Below are 25,799 nucleotides of genomic sequence, written 5' to 3'. Positions count from 1 at the left end.
ATGATGGTCTAAGTCTAGCTCTTAGGCCTTTGAAACTGGAAATGAGACTCAACAGAATGCTGATAGTCCAGTTCTATAGACTTCTTCATATATGGATAGAAAACATTGTCCTGTAGCTTTATCATATCACTGAGAACATTACTATTCCTTGAGAAAGCATACATGCACTTTTCAAATAATACCATTCTTCCTTCACTTCTCTAATATCTTCCCTTTAAATGCCATCCGGGATCCAACTCCTGCTCTGAGACCCTGATCTGTGCCAAGCTTTAATACATTAGACCTTTCCCAAATTTCCGGATAGACTAAGAGGGAGCCATTGGCATATTGTTTATCCACCTCTATCAAAGTAGAGTTTTATTTACATGTTACTGATTTCTCTCTCTCTCATAATCTCTCTCATTTCTTCTTTTGGTCTTGATCATCACTCACAGAGCTCTGAGTCAGCATCCAACAATAAATGATAACCTGCCAAATCGTATAATTTCTGGCATGGTGAAGGTGAAAGGAAATGTGAAGGAATTTACAGAGACAGCTGCCATATTTGAAGATGGCTCCCGGGAGGATGATATTGATGCTGTTATCTTTGCCACCGGCTATAGCTTTGCCTTTCCTTTTCTTGAAGATTCTGTCAAAGTAGTCAAAAACAAGGTATCCCTGTATAAAAAGGTCTTCCCCCCTGACTTGGAGAAGCCAACTCTTGCAATCATAGGCTTGATCCAACCCCTGGGTGCCATTATGCCCATCTCAGAGCTCCAAGGACGCTGGGCCACTCAAGTATTTAAAGGTAAGTAACCATGCAAGTTGACTGCTGAATTACTTGGTGGTATGTTTGATTATGTTTATGTTCTTGCTTTTTTTTTTTCTTTTCCTTTGATGTCTTCCTCTTTTTTTTTTATTAATGTTATGATAGATTACAACCTTGTGAGATTTCAGTTGTACATTATTGTTAGTCATGTTGTGGGTACACCTCCTCCCCCTTTGTGCCCTCCCCCCACCCCCCCCCCCCTTTTCCCTGGTAACCACCGATCAGATCTCCTTGTCAATATGTTAACTTCCACCTATGAGTGGAGTCATATAGAGTTCGTCTTTCTCTGACTGGCTTATTTTGCTTAACATAATACCCTCGAGGTCCATCCACATTGCTGCGAATGGGCCAATTTTGTCTTTTTTTATGGCTGAGTAGTATTCCATTGTGTATATATACCATATCTTCTTTATCCAATCATCAGTTTCTGGGCATGTAAGTTGGTTCCACGTCTTGGCTATTGTAAATAATGCTGCGATGAACATAGGGGTGCAAGGGACTCTTGGGATTTCTGATTTCAGGTTCTTAGGATAGATACCCAGTAATGGGATGGCTGGGTCATAGGGTATTTCTATTTTTAACTTTTTGAGAAATCTCCATACTGTTTTCCATAGTGGCTGTGCCAGTTTGCATTCCCACCAACAGTGTATGAGGGTTCCTTTTTCTCCACAACCTCTCCAACATTTGTTGCTCTTGGTTTTGGATGTTTTTGCCAATCTAATGGGTGTAAGGTGATATCTTAGTGTAGTTTTGATTTGCATTTCCCTGATGATTAGCAATGATGAACATCTTTTCATGTGTCTATTGGCCATATTTATATCTTCTTTTGAGAAATGTCTGTTCATGTCCTCTGCCCATTTTTTGATCGGGTTGTTTGTTTTTTTGTTGTTAAGCCATGTGAGTTTTTTGTATATTATGGAGATTAACCCTTTGTCGGAGAAGTGGCTTGTAAATATTTTTTCCCAATTAGTGAGCTGTTTTTTTTGTTTCAATCCTGTTTTCCCTTGCCTTGAAGAAGCTCTTTAGTCTGATGAAGTCCCATTTGTTTATTCTTTCTATTGTTTCCCTCAACTGAGGAGTTATAGTGTCCGAAAAGATTCTTTTGAAACTGATGTCAAAGAGTGTACTGCCTATATTCTCTTCTAGAAGACTTATTGTTTCCAGCCTAATCTTTAGGTCTTTGATCCATTTTGAGTTTATTTTGGTGTGTGGTGAAAAAGAATTGTCAATTTTCAATCTTTTGCATGTGGCTGTCCAGTTTCCCCAGCACCATTTGTTGAAGAGACTTTCTTTTCTCCATTGTAGGCCCTCTGCTCCTTTGTCGAAGATTAGCTGTCCATAGATGTGTGGTTTTATTTCTGGGCTTTCAATTCTGTTCCATTGATCTGTGGACCTGTTTTTGTACCAGTACCATGCTGTTTTGATCACTGTAGCTTTGTAGTATGTTTTGAAATCGGGGATTGTGATTCCGCCAGCTTTGTTTTTCTTGCTCAGGATTGCTTTAGCAATTCACGGTCTTTTGTTGCCCCATATGAATTTTAGGATTCTTTGTTCAATTTCTGTGAAGAATGTTCTTGGGATTCTGATTGGGATAGCATTGAATGTGTAGATTGCTTTAGGTAGAATGGACATTTTAACTATGTTTATTCTTCCAATCCATGTGCATGGAATGTCTTTCCATCTCTTTATGTCGTCGTCAATTTCTTTCAAGAAAGTCTTGTAGTTTTCATTGTATAGATCCTTCACTTCCTTGGTTAAGTTTATCCCAAGGTATTTTATTCTTTTTGTTGTGATTGTGAATGGGATTGAGTTCTTGAGTTCTTGAGTTCTTTTTCTGTTAGTTCATTGTTAGTGTATAGAAATGCTACTGATTTATGTATGTTGATTTTATACCCTGCTACTTTGCTGTAGTTGTCGATTATTTCTAATAGTTTTTCTATGGATTCTTTGGGGTTTTCTATATATAAGATCATGTCATCTGCAAACAGCGAGAGTTTTACTTCTTCATTACCTATTTGGATTCCTTTTATTTCTTTTTCCTGCCGAATTGCTCTGGCCAACACCTCCAGTACTATGTTGAATAGGAGTGGTGAAAGTGGGCACCCTTGTCTTGTTCCTGTCCTCAGAGGGATGGCTTTCAGTTTTTGTCCATTGAGTATGATGTTGGCTGTGGGTCTGTCATATATGGCCTTTATTATGTTGAGGTACTTTCCTTCTATACCCATTTTATTGAGGGTTTTTATCATAAATGGGTGTTGGATCTTGTTGAATGCTTTCTCTGCATCTATTGAGATGATCATGTGGTTTTTGTTTTTCATTTTGTTGATGTAGTGTATCATGTTGATTGACTTGCGGATGTTGAACCATCCCTGTGTCCCTGGTATAAATCCCACTTGATCATGGTGTATAATCTTTTTCATGTATTGCTGTATTCTATTTGCCAGAATTTTGTTGAGGATTTTTGCATCTATGTTCATCAGTGATATCGGCCTATAGTTCTCCTTCTTTGTGTTGTCCTTGTCAGGTTTGGGGATCAGAGTGATGTTGGCTTCATAGAATGTGTTAGGGAGTACTCCATCTTCCTCAATTTTCTGCAATAGTTTGAGAAGAATAGGTATTAAGTCTTCTTTGAATGTTTGGTAGAATTCTCCAGTGAAGCCGTCTGGTCCTGGACTCTTATTTTTGGGGAGGTTTTTGATTGCCGTTTCTATTTCCTTACTTGTGATTGGCCTATTCAGATTCTCCATTTCTTCCTGATTCAGTTTGGGGAGGTTGTAGGAGTCTAGGAAGTTGTCCAGTTCTTCCAGGTTGTTCAATTTGTTGGCATATAGTTTTTCATAGTATTCTCTTATGATCCCTTGTATTTCATTGGTATCTGTTGTGATTTCTCCTCTCTCATTCCTAATTTTATTTATTCGAGATTTCTCTCTTCTTTTCTTGGTGAGTCTGGCTAAAGGTTTGTCGATTTTGTTAATTTTTTCGAAGAACCAACTCTTTGTTTCATTGATCCTTTCTACTGTCTTTTTTGTTTCAATATCGTTTATTTCTGCTCTTATTTTTATTATTTCCCTCCTTCTACTGACTCTGGGCTTTGTTTGTTCTTCTTTTTCTAGTTCTGTTAGGTGTCATTTGAGGTTGCTTATGTGAGCTTTTTCTTGTTTAGTGAGGTGAGCCTGTATTGCGATGAATTTCCCTCTTAGGACTGCTTTTGCTGCATCCCAAATGATGTGGTATGTCGTGTTCTCATTTTCATGGTCTCCAGATAATATTTGATTTCTTCTTTAATTTCTTCAATAATCCATTGTTTGTTCAGAAGTGTATTGTTTAGTCTCCACATTTTTGCACCTTTCTCTGCTTTTTTATTGTAGTTGATTTCTAGTTTCATAGCATTATGATCAGAAAAGATGCTTGATATTATTTCAACTCTCTTGTATTTATTGATGTTTGCTTTGTTTCCCAAAATATGGTCAATCCTTGAGAATGTTCCATGTGCACTTGAGAAGAATGTGTAACCTGCTGTTTTTGGATGAAGTGTTCTATATATATCTATTAAGACCATCTGGTCTAATTTTTCATTTAATTCTATTATTTCCTTGTTGACTTTCTGTCTGGATGTTCTGTCCATTGGTGTTAATGGTGTGTTGAGGTCCCCTACTATTATTGTATTGTTGTTGATGTCTTCTTTTAGTTCTGTTAAGAGTCGCTTTACAAATTTTGGTGCTTCTGTGTTGGGTGCGTATATATTTATAAGTGTTATGTCTTCTTGGTGGAGAGTCCCTTTTATCATTATGTATTGTCCCTCTTTGTCTTTCTTTATCTGTTTTGCTTTGAAGTCTACCTTGTCTGATATTAGTATAGCAACACCTGCTTTCTTTTGTTCATTATTAGCTTGGAGTATTGTTCTCCATCCCTTCACTCTGAGTCTGTGTTTGTTTTTGGGGCTGAGGTGTGTTTCCTGGAGGCAGCGTATTGTTGGGTCTTGTTCTTTGATCCATCCTGCCACTCTGTGTCTTTTGATTGGGGAGTTCAATCCATTTACTTTTAGAGTGATTATTGAGATGTGGGGGCCTACCACTACCATTTTATGTCTTGTTTTCTGGTTTTCTTCAATTTCCTTTGTTTCTCGTCCCATGGTTTAATCTGTTCTGATGAAGAGCTGCTACTCTCTGTTGTTGTCCTTCTACTTATCTCCTCTGCTCTTGGTTTTGTAGCCCCTTTCCTTTTTTTGATTTTTCAGGAATGAGGGTTTTCCTGAGGATTTCCTGAAGAGGAGGTTTTGTGGCAATGAACTCCCTTAATTTTTGTTTATCTGGGAAAGTTGTTATTTCTCCATTGTATTTGAAGGATATTTTCGCTGGGTAGAGAATTCTCAGCTGTAGGTTTTTGTCCTTCAGATTTTTGAATATATCATTCCACTCTCTTCTAGCCTGTAAAGTTTCTGCTGAGAAATCTGCTGATAGCCTGATGTGGGTTCCTTTGTAGGTTAGTTTCTTTTGCCTGGCTGTCCTTAGTATTTTCTCCTCGTCGTTGACTTTTGCTAGCTTCACTACTATATGCCGTGGGGTTGGTCTTCTTGCATTGATAAAGTTTGGAGATCTATTGGCTTCTGTCACCTGAAGATCCATCTCTCTCACCAGATTTGGGAAGTTCTCAGCCATTATTTCTTTGAATAGGCTTTCTGCCCCTTTCTCCTTCTCTTCTCCCTCTGGTATACCTATAATCCTTACATTGCATCTCCTAATTGTGTCTGATAATTCTCGGAGAGTTTCTTCATTTCTTTTTAGTCTTACTTCTCTCTCCTCCTCTGCCTGCAGCATTTCTATATTCCTATCTTCCAAATTGCTAATTCTTTCCTCCATATTATCAGCCCTACTGTTCAGTGCATCTAAATTTTTCTTAATCTCCTCTATTGTGTTCTTCATTTCCAGTATTTCTGTTTGGTTCTTCTTTATTGTATCAAACTCTTTTGTGACATAGCTCCTGAACTCGTTGAGTTGTCTATCTGAATTCTCTCTTAACTCATTGAGTATTTTAATGATGGCTGTTTTGAAGTCATCATCATTTAGGTTATATATTTCATTTTCTTTGGGATTGTTGTCTGTGTATTTGTTGTTTTCCTTCTGTTCTGGAGATTTAATGTATTTTTTCATATTGCTTGATGTTGTAGATTTGTGCCTCCGCATAGAGATAGAGATTAGTTGCTCCTTCCGCTTGTTACTGCTGGTGTGGTGGGGGAGCAGCTGTTTATACTGCACCAACCAGGAACCCTATCCGCAGTTGCTAACTGGGCCTGGGCCCCTCCTCGTAGTCACAGTGGTCCTTTGGATTCCCTCTTCTGCCATGGGGACCGTCACGGGGGTGCTTCAGGCTGCTGGTGCCTACTGTTGCAGCCCACCTAGACGTGCTCCCTCCTTGGGGTCTGCAACAGTGTTATGGGCTTTTCCAGCAGCCAGGGGTAGGATCACTTATATTTGCTGCTCCGTCACTGTTGGCACCCACAAAATCTCACTTGTCCACTATGGGTCGCAGCAGAGCTATTGGCATCTTCTATAGTCTGTGGTTAGCTCACCTAGCTATGCTACTTTTGTCCCAGGGTCTTCCAGCCTTGTGGCTGCTGGATGGGTGCTCTCTACTAGTGCTGTACAGAGGTTTTCGCTGAGGCTGCTGTGAGCCTGTAGGGTTTCCCCCTAGGCTACGGAGCCGGGTCGCTGGAACTCCACCCAGCCCCAGTCCTGTTCCCCAGGAACTCGGGGAGCCCTTTGCCCTGACTGGGGGATAGCTGGAGATCCTGATTTCAGTGGTAGCTGGTCACCTGCTGCCCTGCCTGATATTCTCCTCTCCGGGACCCTCCCGGTGTTGTGGATGCTGGGAATGGCCCCTCCGCTAATAGCAGACAGAGAGTTTTGTCTGCTGCCTGGGCAGAACTCTGGAGCTGCCCTCCCGGGCCGCGGAGCTGGCCTCTGGAGCTCCACCCAGCCTCAGTCCTCTCCGAGGTCTCCGGCAATCCCTTGCCCCGCAGGGTGGGCAACGGCAGCTGGGGGTCGCCTCGCCCTCTGGGATTCTCTCTGAGACTTTCCCGGAGTTGTGAATGTTGGGATTGGCCCCTCCGCTAATGGCAGACAGAGAGTTTTGTCTGCTGCCCGGGCGGAACTCTGGAACTTCCCCCCTGGGCCACGGAGCCGGCCTCTGGAGCTTCACCCAGCTCCAGTCCTCTCTGAGATCTCCGGCAATCCCTTGCCTGGCCATGCAGGTAGTGGCAGCCCGGGGGCTGCCACGCCCTCTGTGATTCTCTCTGGGACCCTCCGGGCACCGTGGACACCAGGCGGGATCTCCCCGCCAATGGCGGGGCGAGACTCTCCCCACGGGCTCAAGTGTGTAACTCTAGAGTTTCCCTCTGCATTTAGGAGTAATTGCGGGGGGTTTAGGTAGGGTTCTGGTCACCTGTTTCCACTGTCGCTCCTCTGGTGTGTGCTCACTCCTGCCCTAGGTGTGTGTTGATCTTCTGGGGGCATCCGTTGGAAGAAAGGCGCTTGCAGGTACTAGGCTGTTCGGTCGGGGTCAGAGAGTTTTCACTTATCTCCACCTCCTCCCGGAGGGAAGTCCGTCCGCCTTCCGATGTATAGTCACGTGGGTCTCTCAGACATCCTGAGATGCTATCTCTATGTTCTTGCTTTTAAATAGCTGAGATAATATATATGGTTGTAACAGTGTCTGGCACAAAATTAGTGCTCAAAAATTAATTTTTGAGTGAATATAAAGTAGTAATTTATAACGATGGACATATATTGGAATTTGCTGAGAAATTTTCCCCAAGTAGGCATGCTTTTCCTGGTGGTGTTTATTTAATAAATCTTGGGTGGGGCAATCATAAGATCTTTAAGAAAATAGTTCCCGAGATGATTTCAGTGTGCACTCCAGAGTAGAAGACACTCATCTAGATTTTAGACAACTGATATAAATTTATGAAGCAAAAGAATTTCACCTTCTTGCATTATAAAGAAAGTCAAATATAGAAATTGTGTGATTTGATTTCAGCCAAAAATTGAGACCTGGTTAAAGACTAGTCAAGAATGTAGAAGATTCAACCTCTCAGATTTTCACTTTCCACTCTTTATATTCCCGCTTTTAGTTTTGGCTAGGAGAACACGAGAAAAAACTTTAGGGTTTGGAATAGTAGGCTCAATATGAGGCAGCAGAATGGTATGGCTTCCAAAAGGCTTGATTATATCCAGCATAGTTAAAAAAATTATAATGTCTTAGAACTTACAGTTCTCCTTCTCTAAACTGGTCAGACCACACCAAAAGACATATTGTAAAAGTGACACTGGAGTGCATTAAAAGGAGAGAGATTAAGAATGGTTAAGGGATTTGAAAATGTGCCATTTGAAATAGAACTGAAGGAGCTAGAGAGGTTTAGTCTGGAGAAGATAAGATTCAGGGAATATGACAGTTCCCTTCCACTATTTGAAGAGAGATGCTATGTCAGACGGATTTGATTTGCTCAGTATCACTTCAAAGGGTTGAACAGAACAAAGGAGTGAAACTTTGAGGGTTGCATGATATCAGCTAAACATTAAAAACATTTTTCTATCAGCCAGTGCCATTTCAGGATGGAAGGGGCTGCCTCTGAAATTAAAGAACCCAAGCAGAATAGGAAAAGGATGAAAATGGCTGGATGGCCATCTGGCCAGGGTCATATGGAGTAGATTCAAGCCTCTGAATAGGGAGAAATCAGATGACCTTCAAGGTTTCTTTTAATGAAGAAATTCTTTTATTCTATAGTTGTTATAATAAAATTTGCTAGCATTACTAATGTTTAATTAAAACTATTCAGAGTTTTTCTTGGCATCATAGCTTCCTCTTCCCTAGTAAATGTCCTCATGGTAGCAGAGAAAAAAGAAGCAAGGTGTTAGAATTGATAGATCAAAAACCTTTCCAAATTTCCCCAAAATTGTATCATTTCTTAATTCCTTTTAGTTTTACCCAGTAGATCATGTACTCCTTGAAGAGCACTGGACCAGCAATCAAATGCAAGTAACCCAGTAAGTTGGTTTAATTCCAGTCACGTTAAATAGGTCTTTCAATTAGGTCAATTAAGTAAGGGGGAAAAGTTGCATTAAAATAGGCCACAGCATCTGAGTACTATACTTTAAACAACTGAGACTTTGCCAGGACTAAGTTAAGTGTTAGGAACAGAGAAAATGAGTATTTGAAAGAGTCTGCATTACAGCTATGGAATTAGGGGGTTTTAGGAGAAATGCACAAAAAGCCCAGCCTCCTATGCTGGCAGAAGCCTAGTACTAATTCCTCCAGCTTTTTTTTTAACACCTAGAAGGAAGGAATCATCAGAAGGTTCCCTACATCTTTATCAAACTTCCAACAGGAACCCTGAGTTTTTGGTTCTACCCATAGCCCTCCTGTCTACCTACAAAATTCTTGCCTTTCTCATCCCTGAATTCTACCCTCTCTCGGCCAATTTTAAACCCTTAGGATTAGATAGTTTATTCCATTCTTTCATGCCTGTACAACTCAGTCTGTCCAATTCCCTGGTCGGTCCTTTCTCTACAAAGCCCCATTTTCCTTCTTCCTGTGTTCTCTGGAATTACTCTTCTCTTGTCAAGAAAATATTCCACCCTTTCTAGACACTGAACCCACTTCCTTGCCTTAACTGAAATTTAGTTTTCTTTTTTCTTTGCATCTTTTGCTGCCCTCTCAAAACCCAACGGAAGTGTTTTGCTTTTACTTGGCAGCTTTCTTTCCTTGAAAACCATATGAAATTATACCAATTATCTGGATCACAAGAAGCCATTATGTCATAACATGGCATTCAAGTTTCTCCACAAACTGGATGCAGGCTGCTTTTTCAGGCCCATCTTTCAATAGTCTTTACCATACATCCTACAATCTTCTAAATGCCTTGAATGATAAACCCACTAAGCAGCAAACGCAGCAGGAACTCTTGTACCCTGTGCCTTCACTTCCACTATCCTCTTTGCTTGGTATGCCCTCCTTTTACTCCTTGTTTGTATAGAAAAAGCCTACGTATATCTCCTCTCTCCCTTAGTAGTAACTGAAAGCTCTTTAAATAAGAGAATAATGCTTATTTGTCTTTGTATTCCAAGCCTAGACTAGTGCCTAGGACAGGGGAGGTATCTAATAAATAACTATTCAAACAAATGCCAGTTTAGCTTCTGAGGTAAATGAAGTTCTAAACTCTACAGTGGAAACTTGTTATCTGAGGATCTCAGTTTATGAATTACTTCAGCCAATTTCTGGCATGTTAAAAAGCGGGGCTGGACTGGAAAAACAGAATGGAAGCCACATCTCTTTTCTCTTTTTACACTTACATGTACAGGGACAAGTCAGGATTATATAGATACAAACTGCCTTAGGCCTGAAAGCAGACTGAAAGACCTAGTTCCATAGAGTTGTAACTCAGGCTCACTTCTTTCCCACATTGTCTTGTGACCCTTGGAAAATCTCTGAACTTCAGTTCCTCATTGTTGTTCAATGACGTTCTTCTGCTAACATCTACCGACCTCTTAGTATGTGCCAGGCCTTCTGCTAGGTGCTGGAGATGCAAATATGACCAAGCAGAAAATTCCTGTCATTATGGAACTCAGAGTCAAGCAAGGAAGATAGACAAGTAAACAGACACTTAATGTGTTCATTCACTCAGCAAATATTTACTATATCTTAAACAAGTGCTCCAATAGCACTGTAGAGGAGTTGCTATGGGAACAGTGAGGAATAAGGACCCAATTCTTCCTACAACTACAAATCCATTGTAAAGGATGAGTAAGGGTTTACAAAAAGGACTAGGAAATCTTGACCATAACAGAGAAGAGAACAATCTGTAATATTTATGCAAAGTTAGAGAAAAGTGACAGAATAAGCCAAATTTTGAGAACTGCAAGTAGTTCAGAATTCTGGAAGATAAAGTGTTATAGGAACTAAAGAAAATGAAGCTAGAGATATTTATAGAGGCAAAACCAAGAAAAATCCTTGGGTGCCTTGCAAGAAGTTTGCATTCACTGTAGGCAATAGAGAACCATTGAAGGATTTTAATTGGGCGAGGGGGAGTCAAATCAGATTTGTAATTCAGAAGATGTGTTAGAGGGGAGTGAAACAGGAAGTAGATCCATGAAGAGCCTATGACAAAATTCCAAGTAAAGCATGCTGAGGGCTTTAAGCCAACATAAAAGAGTAGGAGGAGACAAACTTGAATGAAATTTCACTGGTGAATTTGAAAGGATTTGGTGACGGAATGCATGTTGGAGATGAAAGCAAGAAAAAAATCTGCTCAAGTGCTGTGGCCATTGATTTAAATTGGTAATATGGTGGGGTGGATAAGGAAGGAGGCATAATAACTATGGTAAAAATAATAAGTGTCTGAACAAGAAAACACTGCAAGAACAGTATTAATGAATTAAGAAAGAACTGCATCACAGAGTATTGTATATATCTTTCTATATTCCTATCTATCGAATCTATAGTGGGGTTTTTGTTTGTTTTTTTAATGATTGGCTGCCTCTCACAGGCAAGAAATAGACCTTCTCCTGCATAATGTTTCTAGTTAATAGAAGTAAAAGTTATGGTTGTACTATGAGAAATAATTTGGAAATCAGCTCTCAAAATGTATTCCACAAGCATCTCGAGATTTGTGATTAATCTCAAATGAAGCATTTCAGTGTTTCCTCATTGACTTATGAATATAAGCAATGAGTTCCAAGGCTAAAATGAGAAAACACATGGCAAAGCACAGAAGGCTTTGAGTGTTGAATTTCTCAGTCTCATATTTTAAGAGGGACATCCTAGAATAGTGACTAGAGTGTGCCCAGAGAAGGGCAACCAACACAGCAGAGAGTGTGAAACCTGTTATATGGGGGAACTAGGAGTGTTTAGGCTGATAATGAGAAGACTTAAAGAAGTTATGACAGTTGTTTTCAAATGTCTCAAGGGCTGGTGTTTGTTAAGTTAGACTCCTTGGCTCCAGAAGGCAGAGCTAAGTCTACTGGTGCAAGTTGCATGGAGGCAGATATTGGGGTCAATAAAAAGAATAATGCTTCAGCAACTAGAGCAGCCAAACAGTTAAATCTCCTTAGAAGTTAATGAGATTCTCATCACCAGAGATGTTTAAGGAGGAATGAGATAACCACTCGATTAGAGTATTTATAGAGAGAAAGCTTATGTTAGGTAAGATATATTCCCATTCTAAAATTATACATTCCAGAATTTTATGGAGTAACACCCTAGGGTTGGGTGTGGCTAAAATTTTCTACATGGCATGGTGCCTATAAATCTGGGCATAAAGCTCATCATTTAAGCTTATAGTTATGTCAACTTAAATACTATTCTACCTTTGTCTAGCCGTGTCCTTGGTGTTAAATTCCTACTATTGGAACTGTTTGTGCATTAGTGCTTAAATTTATCTGTCAAGATTGTGTATTATGAGTTGCCCTTGCCCTTCCCCGCCCCCCCCCCCCCCCCGCCACTCTCACCACATAAAAAAACTTTAGAAGATGAGGCTTATCTTCCATAGGACTTTAGGCAAATGGGACTGAGAGTTTATTTTTACTTCCTTCTCCCTGTGGTATAAAGCCTCTTTGTTATTAAGAGTACAAGTACAGGTGTGTCTCCCACCTTCCCCCTGCCCTTTTACTTTGTACCTCATTTTCCATATACTTTTAAGGCCATTTATCATGTCCTCATTTCATTTCCCAAATGAAAGTCTATGTTAGGGAGGAGGCAGTTATTGGTTGGTAGCAGGAGAAATATCTCCCAAAGACAAAGAAGAATAGAGTAAGCTACTGATGTTGATATCCTTATACGGTGCGGGTGGTAGAGTAATGTGATCAGGTGAAGGCATAACCTTGTTGAGTACAGAAAACAAGCCTGTATTTCTTTGAATTCTCCCTAGCATAGTAATTGTTAATAGGGTTATTGTCCTACTGAGGTAATTTTACACTTAAAATTTTGATTTTTCTCTTTAGGGCTAAAGACATTGCCCTCACAAAGTGAGATGATGAAAGATATAGCTAAGACTCAAGAGGAAATGGCAAAAAGGTAAGAAATTCTCCCAGGAAGATATATGGTTAATTTTTCTACTTATTTAGTTCTTAATGAGAGCCATATTGTACTGTATTTACCTTTCTCGTGTTAGCTTAAGGATTTAGATTATATTTTGAAGGAAAAGGAAATAATAGTTTGTGACAATGGAATGAAGAAAGAGCACCAAGTAGTTTGAATATGGAAGGGAAAGGAGAGAAAAGCTTAAGAAAAGAATCTAAAATCTTATGTTTAGGGCTTAAAAGAAAAGCCAAGTAGGAAAAAGCACATGGAGAGAAAACCAGGTATATTGTTTTTGAAAGGATTCCTTCACGTGCTAGCAGAGCTTCCAGAGAAAGGAAACGCGACAAAGAATTAATGCACGGTAGATATGGTTGAATTACAAATCTGTAGGTAGATTTACAAATCTACAGAGCCCACTTTGCTGGCTGTCATCATATGACAGCATACTCAGGTTACAGCAGCTTGTGGTATGAACAGTCTATGTGATTTGGGAAGGTGGTAACATCAGCCAGTGGCTTAGTGCTTAGATGGACACTGTAATTGAGCAGTCCGAATTTCAGAACTTGAGCTTCTTCACTGGGTGATTTTTATTTGGACAAAATGCAAGTTGATGGTAATTCCTAAATTTTTGTGGAAAAGTCAGAGGCACAATCATTCCAGGCCCAAAGAGGTGGTTTTCTTCATTGCCTATACCAGCATAACTCCCCCCTATCTGAGAGGAGAAAGAGAGTTCTTTTTTAATCCTGATACCTATGCCGGGGCTCTCCTTCTTTTCACTGCCAAACTTCTACAATAAATATTCTACAGTATATGCTTTAAATTCTCACCCTTTTCTCCCTCCTAAGCACCCTCCTGCATTCTAACTTCCATCCTTACCTCTGAAACTGCTCTCTTGAAGGTCATCCATGACCAACTTCATTTTCCTTCTTCTCAGTACTGAGTTTTGGGCTTTTACACATCTCTTCCATCTTCGAGTGCTTTCTTTCCTTGCTTTTCCGGCACTAAACTATCCTATTTCAACTTCCCTCCTCTCTTTCCTTTGACTTATTTTGTCTATCTTCTGATTGTGAGCAGTCACCAAGGATATAATTTAACCTTTATTGAGGGTCAACTATGTACACACACTGTTTTATATGCATGAGTTCCTTTAATCCTCGTAACAACCCCACCAGGTAGCTACTAGTGAATCTCTTGTGAAACTTTCATGAATGCTATAGGTCCCGATCGTCTACTATAGGATAAATACATGCCCACAAACCTTTGAGCCAACAAAACATCCATACGGGAAAGCTCTCAAATTCTTTCCTGTCTTCTCTTCTCTTCTAAACTTTAGTCCCATTTCAATACATTCCTAATTGACCATCTATCTGTTCCTCTGGAATTCCATCTCATCAATTCTATCTCAAATTTATTTTCTATAATTTTTTTCCTGTCCTTGTTTTTGGATTCCTTTAGTAAGCACACCTAATCTCAAGTAGCTTGACTTGGCTTTTCTCTTACTTCCTTTCTGTCGCACTGTTCTTTCTTTTATTTTCATTATAGAAAGTAAAAAAGAGAAAGTCCCCCGTTAGCTCGCTAAATCTCACTCTGTCCACAGCATCACTGTTACCACATCTTCCCTCTAAAAAGTCCTTTCAGCTCTTCAAATCTTCACTTGGTATAATCATTCCATCTGGGTCTGTTTGGAGGGCCACTTCCTCCTGTAGGACAAGTCATCCTCCCCACTCCTTTCAGGATTCCAAATTAACATTGGCCCTGGGATGTCCTGCTCCAGGGACCCCACCACCACTGTCTTCTGAAAACAATTGATGATCCCAAACTTGAGACTTTTTGTGGTGGCTTCTCTCTGATAACATCAGAGTCCTCTGTATCTGATCTGCTATATTTGCCTCTCTACAGCCAGCCTTGTTTTCCACAAAATGCCTCCTCTACGGTAGGTAGTGCTCACAGATATTCTATGTTCATTCCTGCTTTATTCCTTCACTCTGCTGTTCCCCTGACTTGTAACTTTCCCCTTTGTTCTCAGTTTATCTTTATCTTCCACATCCTTCAAGGATTTGTGATAGCTCTGTTTTAACTACCCTCTTCTACATTTCTATTAAGCACTCTAAAACCACACGATTTAACAAAAGTCTTATATTTTTCTCTCCTTCATGTGAATCTAGCTTATCTCCTCCAGTAGATGATAAGGTCCTTAAGGATAGAGACAATATCTTTCTTTCTTCCCTATTTTCCACAGCTCCTAACCCAATATTGAGCCAATAATAGGCACTCAGAAAACATTGATTAACTGATTGATTGATTGATTGAGTTGTTGATGGGCCATGGCTTCTGTCTTCTCTGCTTCAGGTATGTGGAGAGCCAACGTCATACCATTCAAGGAGACTATATGGATACCATGGAAGAGCTCGCTGATCTGGTGGGTGTCAAGCCTAATCTGTTGTCTCTGGCCTTCACCGACCCCAAATTGGCATTACAATTATTACTGGGACCCTGTACTCCAGCCCAGTATCGTCTACAGGGCCGTGGAAAGTGGAATGGAGCTCGAAAAGCTATCCTCACCACAGAAGATCGCATCAGGAAGCCTATGAACACAAGAGTCATTGAAAGCAAAAGTTCCATGACTTCGACAATAACAATGGCCAGGCTCATGCTGGCTGTTGTTTTCTTTGCTATAATTATCACCTATTTTTAGCTGTCCCATTGTCATTGCCCTAGTTTTCTTTGGGAAGCTGGATCTAGAGATGCCTTCAGAATCTGATGAAATTGAACTCTCAGCTTCACATTGCTCAGAAATCTACTTTTATTTCTCTTTCTGAAGCATTAATCTTCTTTCCTCTTTTCCCTACAGTGAAATCCCAGCTTTTCATTCATATGGACTTACTGTCCTTCCTCTTAGGACTTATCACTTTTTCCTTCCAGCAATGCCTGGACTGTGAGCTCAGGTACCCTTTCAGTCATCTTTGTATGTCCTTAGCAGAGTTCTTGACATGTGGTAGGTGCTTAATAAATGTTTGCTTTCAATTATCAAATATTATGGTGGAGGACATAAGTCAATATCTGTAAAAGAAATGGATGACTCCATGTAACTCTGCTTCTAAATTCATTGACTCTCTCATTCTACTTATAATATGCAAAGTTACAAAAAAATCATTGGTTAACTTCTAAACCAAGCTATAATTAAGATGTGAATAGGAAATTGAACTTAAAACAACTCAAGATACAAAGCCTTAGGTACTAATGAATGTGTACTAATACTGATCAATCTGCCATATCTTGCTTTTATAATTATATTTGTCAATGCAAATAATCCATAATAAATCTGTAAATCAAAATTGGAATGAGTTTATTATGAACCAGATCTGAGGACTAGCCTGGAGCCTGCCTTCCTTCACAAACAAGTGGGGTGTACAGAGTGCTTATATACTGTCTTGGAACAAAGAGCATGTATCACATACAATAGGAATGTCCCTTTTACAATAGTCATGAGATTGCTTTGCCAGCACAGCAATTCGGTGAACACAGCAGGTCGATGGTCACAAGGTGAGTGCAGGTCAGCAATTAATCCTTATTTTAGGGAGAGACGCTTATCCTTAAAGAAATGCCAATGTAGGGGAAATTACATCCTTATCTTTAAGGGCCTTGTTCTTGTCTCTGGGACATAGTAAATATTTAAAGGAGATAAACAATGCATGCTCAACAAGCCATGCCAAGCCCTTTTCGAAAAACAAGGACAGGTCAAATTAGTTTTAACCCAAACAACTTCCTCATATACTCCAATATATCCTATTGCTTTTCATTTATTTATCATATTACAAGGTTATAACATTTTCCCAATTATATTATACAAAAAGATGCATTCTTTAATGCCAGAAAGTAAGGAAGTGTTCAAAAAGCAAACTGTTGGGGGTATGTCAAAGGGACACAGGAGCCAACTGAAAGCGGTCCCAATGGCCAAAGCCGGAATAACTTGAGCAATAAAATAATCTAGTATTGGATTATAACATAAAGTATAAAAAATACTCATGAATCCATACTGATATAAATAAATTATTGAATAAATTAATAAGTGGGGTAGAATAGACAAACCTCCCATACAGAAGAATCCCAAACAATTTATGTAGATACTCTGCCCTCAAGGAGATGGAGCATAACTCCTCACTCCTTAAGTGTAAGTTATGTAGAATGACTTCCTTCCAAAGAGAACAGTATGGAAAGGGGGAAAAATAACTTCACAGCAGAGAAATCTGACAAACACTACCCCAGCTAGGTGACCAAGATTAACAGTAACAGTGAAGTCACGCTGGTAGTATGTACCCTTGATATGGCGTGATGAGAAGGGCATTTTACCTTTGTGGTCCTCCTCCCAAAAACCATAACCCTATCTAACCATAAGAAAAACATCAGACAGACCCAAGTTCAGGAATATCTTACAAAATACCTGACCATCTCAAAACTGTCAAAATCATCAAAAACAAGGAAAGTCTGAGAAATTCTCATAGTATAGAGGAGTCTAAGGAGACCCGATGTCTAAATGTAATGTATCCTGGATGGGATCCTGGAACGTAAAATTAAGTACATACACAAAATTATATAAAATTAAGTAAAAATTAAAGAAATAGTAATAAACTATGGATTTGGGTTAATAACAATGTACCAATATTGGTTTATTAGTTGTGACAAATGTACTACACTCATGTAAGATGTTAACAATAAATGAAATTGGATGTGGGGTATATGGGAACTCTGTACTATCTTTGCAACTTTTTTTAAATCTAAAACTATTCTAAAATTTAAAAATTAAAAAAAATGAATGTATTCTTTTGGTTCAGGATTTGACCCAGAACCACAATCTACTGGAATTTTCTCAGTGGAGGAAGAATATTGGATGGACCATTCATTTAAATTACCATGTTTTCCCTTGATTACTCTACAAATTAAATTGTTCTAATACAGCATAATATAATTTACTAAAGTAGTTTTGTTTCCTCTGCTGAATATGTATAGACTACAACTATAGAGTGGAGAAAATGGTGATACAAGGTCAAAAGACATACCTTAAAATCACTTGCATAAGTTCTTTCTTGTAGCTGAACATATTGAACCTATAGTCTCCGCTAGCAAAATTTATGGTATATTAATGGCAAGTACATTCATAAATGAGATCGTTTTACTTAATACTGGGTCTGTGCCCTGTTACTTTTGGCAATAGTAATACAACATAAAATAGTATATAAACATCCTCTAGACTGACTACTCGGAATTTTCCGAAGTGCTGGGTTTTCCCATGCTTCTATACATATTCTCATGCTGTATCCTCCTCTTGGTGAATTCTCCACTTGCCCAGCTGGCTAGTACCTATTTCACCCTCAAGATTCACTTCATCTGTTATCTTCCAGGAATCTGTTCCTGATCCCCAGTATGAAATATGTGACTTTCTTTTGTGCTTTCATTGCACCTGGTATACTGCTTAATTATATTTGGTGAATATCTTTGTCACTCTATATAATATCAATTGGTTCTCTCACCTGTTTCCTCCTCAAACTAGTAAATTTCTTGGAGGAAGATACTTTGTAATTAATCTATATGTTCCTAGTGCTGCCTAAAACATAGTAAGACCTCAGTAAATTAATGATCAATTGAATGAATCAATTCAACATGGGAGGTAAGAATATGAATGAGTTTTTAAAGGACTAAATAAAATAATGAATATACCTTAATAAAAATAAATAATAGTGAATAATACTTTTATAAAAAGTGATTAAGGAGTGCTTAACATTTTGAAATGTCTGTGGGGCAAGCATGTTATTCTAGAATAAATTCTGGAATACATCATCGATCTGAGTCAGTATGTCATCTCTAATGTTCTGTTTGGTTTGAAACAAAAATGATATGTCCTGTCTATAGTTTATTTCCTCAATCAAACACAAGATTTAAAAAGTCAGTATCTTAACACAGGAAAGAAGGTCAGGTAAATGTCTGCCTTGATCCTCACTGCTGCTTTGATCCTCATTGCTGTTTCTCCCTGCTTTCTCAAATTTCCCGTCTTCTTTGAAGCACCCACTACCTCTCCTGTTTGAAGTCATTTACAGACCTCCTGTTTACTCTTCATTCAGTGAAGGTTTTAGCACCAGGCTCTCTGCCTCTCTCTATATATAAATAACTACTTCTATAGTTGATTTTAACATCTATGTAGGTAATACTTTCACCAATCCAACTCATTAGTTAGAATTAGGTTCAGCTGCATGCAGTAGAAAAACCCACAGTAACAATGGCTTAAACAAAACTGAAGTTTATTTCCCTGTCATATTAAAAAATCCAGAGGAAGATAGTCCTGAGATGGTATGATAGCTTCTCTTTCTGCCCCACTATCAGAATGTGGCTTCTACCTCACAGTCCAAGATGGCTGCTGGAGCTCTAGCTGTTATATGGACATTTTACACAGAAGGAAAGAGAAATGTAGAAGAAAGGCACACCCCTTTTCTTTTAAGGAGACTTACTAGAAGTTCCATATAATACTTCCATTTAGATCTCATTAGAAGAACTTAGTCACAGACATCTAGCTATCAGGGAGGCTAAGAAATGTGTCTTTATACAGAGAGGCAATGTGGCCAGGTAAAAATCAAGGTTCTGTTATTAAGGAGGAAGGGAGAATGACTATGAGTATTGAGGTAGACCTCTAACACTCTCTGCCACCTTTGTTCAATGACCTTCTCACTCCAGTGATTTAATGATCTACGTCACCTTATCTACCTACACCCATGGTCATATCTAAGACATTGTCATTACCGATAACTCCACCACCACCAAAAATCTCAATTTCAAGCATCCCACTCTCCAAAAACATCTCATCTTTTCAGCTCATTCATTCCAACTCCAACAGTTCTTTGGTTCCACTGGGCATTCCGTCAACCTGCTCTGTCTTTGCTTCCTAGAACACCTGGTTTAAAATCCATGGTCTAACGTTATAATCACACCCTACTACGCACTCTCAACTTCTTTGCCCCACCCCCCACACTTGCTTGGCTAAACTTCACCTTTGGTTATATGCCTGCACTAAAACAGCTAATATGGCAAGAGAAAAATACCACTATGCTGACTTAACATCTTAAATTCATGATGACTAAACCTAAGTGGGCCGTCAGTGCTACCTGCCAATCTCACTTCATTTTGTAAGTCTATAATTTTGGAGAAAGACATTTTCAGTGAATGTTTGGTTATAAGTGTCACTATAGACACTTATGTGTCTACACGTTGGGTTTGGGGTCATACCTATTTGGAGTTATAGTGGTTTCCTTGGAGATTTCAAGGTTGTGAGCAACTCCAGAGCAGGGGCTGCTCAGCAAGGGCCCAGCAAGTACCAGGTCTGCCATTAAGGTTTGTTAAAATAAATGGACTATACATATCATTTCAGGAAATACTGGTTAAATATTTAAGCTAAGCCTCATTTATAAAATGAGATATGATCATCTGTTCGTCCTACCCTCACAGCGTGGTTTTGAGGATAACATGATACAAGTCATATCCAAATCCTTTGGAATCTGAAAGACAGAATTATGATAATACGTGGGGAAAATTCTGGACCCTTGCATTTTGTCCCTGTTCCTTTGGGTAGGCAGAATGTAAGAACTTCACTACTACTTCTCAGCCTGTATAAAAACTATTAAAAAAATAAAAAATAAGAAACCACAAAAGATCCTGAATAGCCGAAGAAATCTTGAGAAAGAAGAACAAAGCTGGAAGTATTACACTTCCTCATTTCAAACTATATTACAAAGTTATAGTAATCAAAGCAGTATGGTACACAGTCCTAGCCAGAGCAATTAGTCAGGAAAAAGAAAGAAAAGGCATCCAAATTGAAAAGGAAGAAGTAAAACTATCACTATTTGTAGATGATATGGTTTTATATAGAGGAAACCCTAAAGACTCCAGCAAAAAACTGTTAGCACTAAAAATGAATTCAATATACAAAAATCTGTTGTGTTTTTATATACCAACAACAAACTATCAGAAAGAGAAGTTAAGAAAACAATCCCGTTTACAGCTGCATCAAAAAGAATAAAATAACTAGGAATAAACTTAACCAAGGAGGTGAAAGACTTGTACACTGAAAACTATAAGACACTGAGGAAAGAAATTGAAGAATAATAAATAAATGGAACAATAACAAATAAATGGAAAGATATTCCATGCTCATGAATTGGAAAAATTAATATTGTTAAAATGTCTATATTACCCAAAGCAATCTACAGATTCAATGCAATCTCTCTCAAAATTCCATTGGTATTTTTCACAGAAATATAACAAATAATCCTAAAATTTGTATGGAATCACAAAAGACCCTGAATAGCCAAAGCAATCTTGAGAAAAAAGAATAAAGCTGGAGGCATCACATTCCCTGATTTCAAACCACATTACAAAGCTATAGTAACCAAAATATTACGGTACTGACATAAAAACAGACATACAGATCAATGGAACAGAATAGAGCCCAGAAATAAACCCATACATATGTGATCAATTAATTTATGACAAAGGAGGCAGGAATATATAATGGGTAAAGGACAGTCTCTTCAATAAATTGTGTTGAGAAAACTGAACAGCCACATGCAAAAGAATGAAACAGGACCACTATCTTATACCATACATAGAAATTTCTTCAAAATGTATTAAAGACTTGAACGTAAGGCCTGAAACCATAAAACTCCTAGAAGAAAATATAGGCAGTAAGCTCCTTGACAGTGGTCTTGGTGATGCTTTTTTGGACCTGACTTCAAAGGTAAGGGCAACAAAAGCAAAAATAAACAAATGGGACTACATCAAGCTAAAAAGCTTCTGCACAGCAAATGAAACAGTCAACAAAATGAAAAGCCAACCTACTGAATGGGAGAAAATATGTGCAAATTGTATATGTGATAAGGAGTTAACATCCACAATACATAAAGAACTCATGGAACTCAATACCAAAAAAACAAACAATCTGATTTTAAATGGGTGGGGCATCTGAATAGGCATTTTTCCAAAGAAGACATACAGATGGCCAAGAGACACATGAAAAGATACTCAACATCACTATTTATTAGGGAAATACAAGTCAAAACCACAAAGAGATATCACCTCAAGCCCATCAGAATGGCTATTATCAAAAAGACAAGTATTCGTGAGGATGCAGTGAAAAGGGAACCCCTTGTCACTCTTGGTAGGAATACAAATTGTAAGTCATTATGGAAAACAGTATGGAGATTCCTCAAAAAACTAAAAATAGAATTATCATATGGTCCAGCAACTCACTTCTGGGTATTTATCCAAAAGAAATGAAATCAGGATCTTGAAGAGATTTCTGCACTCTCATATTTATTGCAGCATTATTCACAATATCCAAGAGATGGAAACAACCTTAGTGTCTGTCTACGGATGGATGGATAAAGAAGATATGGTATATATACACAATCAAATATTATTCAGCCACGAGAAAGAAGAAAATCCTGCCATTTGAGACATCATGGATGGATCTTGAGGGCATTACGCTAAGTGAAATAAGTCAGACAAAGAAAGACAAATACTGTATGCTATCACTTATATGTGGAATCTAAAAAAAAGTAGAACTCAGAGAAACAGCATTGAATGGTGTTTGCTGGGGGTTGGGAGGTGGGGGAAATGGGGAAATGTTGATCAAAGGGTATAAACTTTCAGTTATAAGACGAATAAGTTCTGAGGATCTAATGTACAGCACGGTGACTACAGTTAATAATACTGTATTGTATACTATATTTGCTAAGAGAGTAAATCTTAAGCATTTTCATCATACACACACAAAAAGGTAAGTATATGAAATAATGTGTTATTAATTTGATTGTAGTAATCATTTCACAATGTTTATGTATATCAAATCATCACATTGTACACTTTAAATATATATAATTTTATTTTCAATTGTACCTCAATAAAGGTAGAAAAAATTAAAAATTAAATCAATGGTATTTGTTTTTAAAAACAGTTTCTGCAATGATTGAGTAGTCTTTTTTGTCTATAAACTTGCATCTTTCCTCTTGCTAAAGTTGATTTTTAAAATAGTATTAAATAGCTTTAATTTTTTTATTGACATATAATTTTCATGCAATAAAACTTACTCTTTTCAGTATACAGTTCTGTAAGTTTTGACAGACACATAACACCACTACAATGAAGGTATAGAATTGTTCCATGACCCCTCCAGCATTCCTTCCTGTCCCTTTGTAGTCAAACCCTCCTCCCACCCTCAACACCTGGAAAGCACTCATCTGTTTTCTGACCCTAAGTCTTGATTTTTTGAGAATGTCATGTAAATACAGTCCAGCTTTTTTCACTTCCCATAATGCACTTGAGATTCATCCATACTATTGAGTGTATCAAGAGTTTAATCCTTTTTATTGCTTAGTATTTAATTTATGGCTATACTATATTTTATTTATTGATTCGCCAGGGGAAGGACATTTGTGTTGTGTGCATTTTGGGGTGAATAGGAATAAAGCCACATATGTTCTGTACAAATAAACACTTGTGTACAGGTTTTTGTGTGAACTTGTCTTTATTTCACTTGAATAAATACCTAGGAGCGGAATTACTAACCTGCATGTTAAGTGCATGTTTAACTTCATAAAAAAGATTTGATTGTTTTTTGAAATGGAAAACACCAAGATGAGATGCCATACCCATCCCTGATGGCAAATGGGGATGGAATCTGGGGAGTGGAGATGGGAATGTAAACCTCCGGATGCCCAATCTAACCTGTCATCCTGTTCTGTAAAATCAATATACTCTTTCCCCATTCCCATATCCTTACGTCTCAGAGGAAGTAGGATACATTTAGCAGTGTGCACAGAAGCTAACTGTTCTGTGAGGCTCTGGTGCTCTCTGTTGTTTTCCTCTATCAGGCAGAATGGCTGATCTGAGGAAGCCAGTGGCAATGACGTCTGAGATAACGCTAACATCAAGAGAACTCCCAACAATTACTGTGGCTATTACCTCTTTCTTTTCTTTCTCTCTGGAAGGAAAGATGGAACATTGGGGCAACAGCAATGAAACTATAGGGAGAAATTATACTGGTATTGGTTAAGGGATCTTGTCTGTCTACCTAGTCATTCCTGAATCTAAGAAAAAAAAATTAAAAAACTTGGGACTACGGAGAAGCAATTAATGCTTCCTACAATGTCAGATTACTTTTATCCTGTGTCTAAAACATGCAGTATGCAATTTTATTGTTAACTGCTGACTGACTTACAAATACTATTGGAGCAGAACAGTGTCATGGATAATCCCACAAAGCAGATTATCCAAAAACCCATTTGATTTATCTCTACAAAAAGTTTCTCTTCTTAATGTTCTCCATTGGTTAATACAATACTTGGTTTGCCTCTCCTATGCTGATTTGACTACTGTAAGGACATACATATCAGGGACATATTATTTGGCATGGAGAAACCATCCTCGGGATGGAATGTTGAACAGCACACAAGTGAAGGCATAATATATTATTCCTTCAGGGGCCTTGCTTCAGAGTCCTATGGAAAAGATAAAAGGAACTGGGGGTGCAGGGAGTTGAGAGGAGGGGTAATCAAATAGCAGGTAACCAGACAGTTAAGATTTTGGAGGGATGACCAAAAGGTTGTAGTAAAAACGTACAGTAGTCTCCTTATCCATAGGGCATACGTTCCAAGACCCCCAGTGGATGCCTGAAACCAGAGACAGTACCGAACTCTATATATACTATGTTTTTTCCTATATATACTTACCTATAATAAAACTTAATTTATAAATTAGGCACAGCAAGAGATGAACAACTAATAATAAAATAGAAAAATTATAATAATATACTGTAATGAAAGTTACCATAGATTTTAGCAACCTCAGCATATGATTTTTTTAATTTCCTTTGTAAGTTGAGAACTTTCACCTTTTCACTTAAAGGAAGCACTTTACGACTTCAGTCTGGCATATCTGAATTGCCAGCATCGCTACTCTCCCACTTTGGGGCCATTATAAGCAAAATAAGCTTCCCTGAACACAAGCACTGTGATATCCTGACAGTCCATCTCATAAGCAAGAGGGCCACTAAGTGACTAACAGGTAGCGTATACAGCGTGCATAAGCTGGACAAAAGGATGATTCACATCCCAGGTGAGAGGGAGCCAGACAGCAGAGGATTTCACCATGCTACTCAGAATGATGCAATTTAAAACTTAAGCAGTATTATTTGCGGAACTTTCCATTTAATATTTTTGGACCATGGTTGACCTGGGCAACTGAAACCGTGGAAAGCGAAACCACGCATAAGGGGTGACTACTGTACCTTTTTTCTGCACACTATCTTTGGTTAGGAGCCAGAGAATAACTGAGTTTATTAGGGGCAGAGGAAAGACAAAAGAAGGAACAGTGGATTTGTTGAACTTAAGTGGATGGATTTTTAATTTAATGTAAAATGAACTTTTCAACAAATACAGTGGCCCATTCAGAAAGGGTGGCCTTGCGTGATGTGAGTTTCCCCATCACTGGTGTGTTTAAGGCTAAGTGGCATAGCTTGTTAGAAATGTAGTAAACAGTATTCGTGTACCCCTCATTCAGCAAACGTTTATTTTATTTTATTTTATTTTATTAATGTTATGATAGATTACAACCTTGTGAGATTTTTGTTAGTCATGTTGTGGGTACACCACTTCCCCCTTTGTGCCCTCCCCCCACCCCCCCTTTTCCCTGGTAACCACCGACCAGATCTCCTTATCAATATACTAACTTCCACCTATGAGTGGAGTCATATAGAGTTCGTCTTTCTCTGACTGGCTTATTTCGCTTAACATAATATCAGCAAACGTTTATTAAAAGCTTCCTCTGTACAAGGTGCGTGCACAATATGAAGAGGAATCAAATCTAGATCTGTTCTCTG

At 38.5% G+C, this 25,799-nt stretch overlaps 1 protein-coding gene across 1 annotated transcript in view; it reads left to right on the top strand.

Moving 5' to 3' along the window:
* Nucleotides 1-16,215, top strand: part of FMO5 (flavin containing dimethylaniline monoxygenase 5) — a 39,479-nt gene extending 23,264 nt beyond the window's left edge. The window contains exons 7-9 of the mRNA XM_014867070.3: nt 435-787; nt 12,802-12,874; nt 15,230-16,215. Of these exons, the coding sequence (XP_014722556.2) occupies nt 435-787; nt 12,802-12,874; nt 15,230-15,575 (772 nt within the window). The 3' untranslated portion in view covers nt 15,576-16,215. The remainder of the gene's footprint in view (nt 1-434; nt 788-12,801; nt 12,875-15,229) is intronic.
* The last annotated feature ends 9,584 nt before the right edge of the window (nt 16,216-25,799 follow it).

Source organism: Equus asinus, chromosome 25 (assembly GCF_041296235.1).
Source record: "Equus asinus isolate D_3611 breed Donkey chromosome 25, EquAss-T2T_v2, whole genome shotgun sequence".
Taxonomy (NCBI): domain Eukaryota; kingdom Metazoa; phylum Chordata; class Mammalia; order Perissodactyla; family Equidae; genus Equus; species Equus asinus.
The sequence above is the reverse complement of the archived record's forward strand: the minus strand, read 5'-3'. Positions and strand labels throughout refer to the sequence as shown.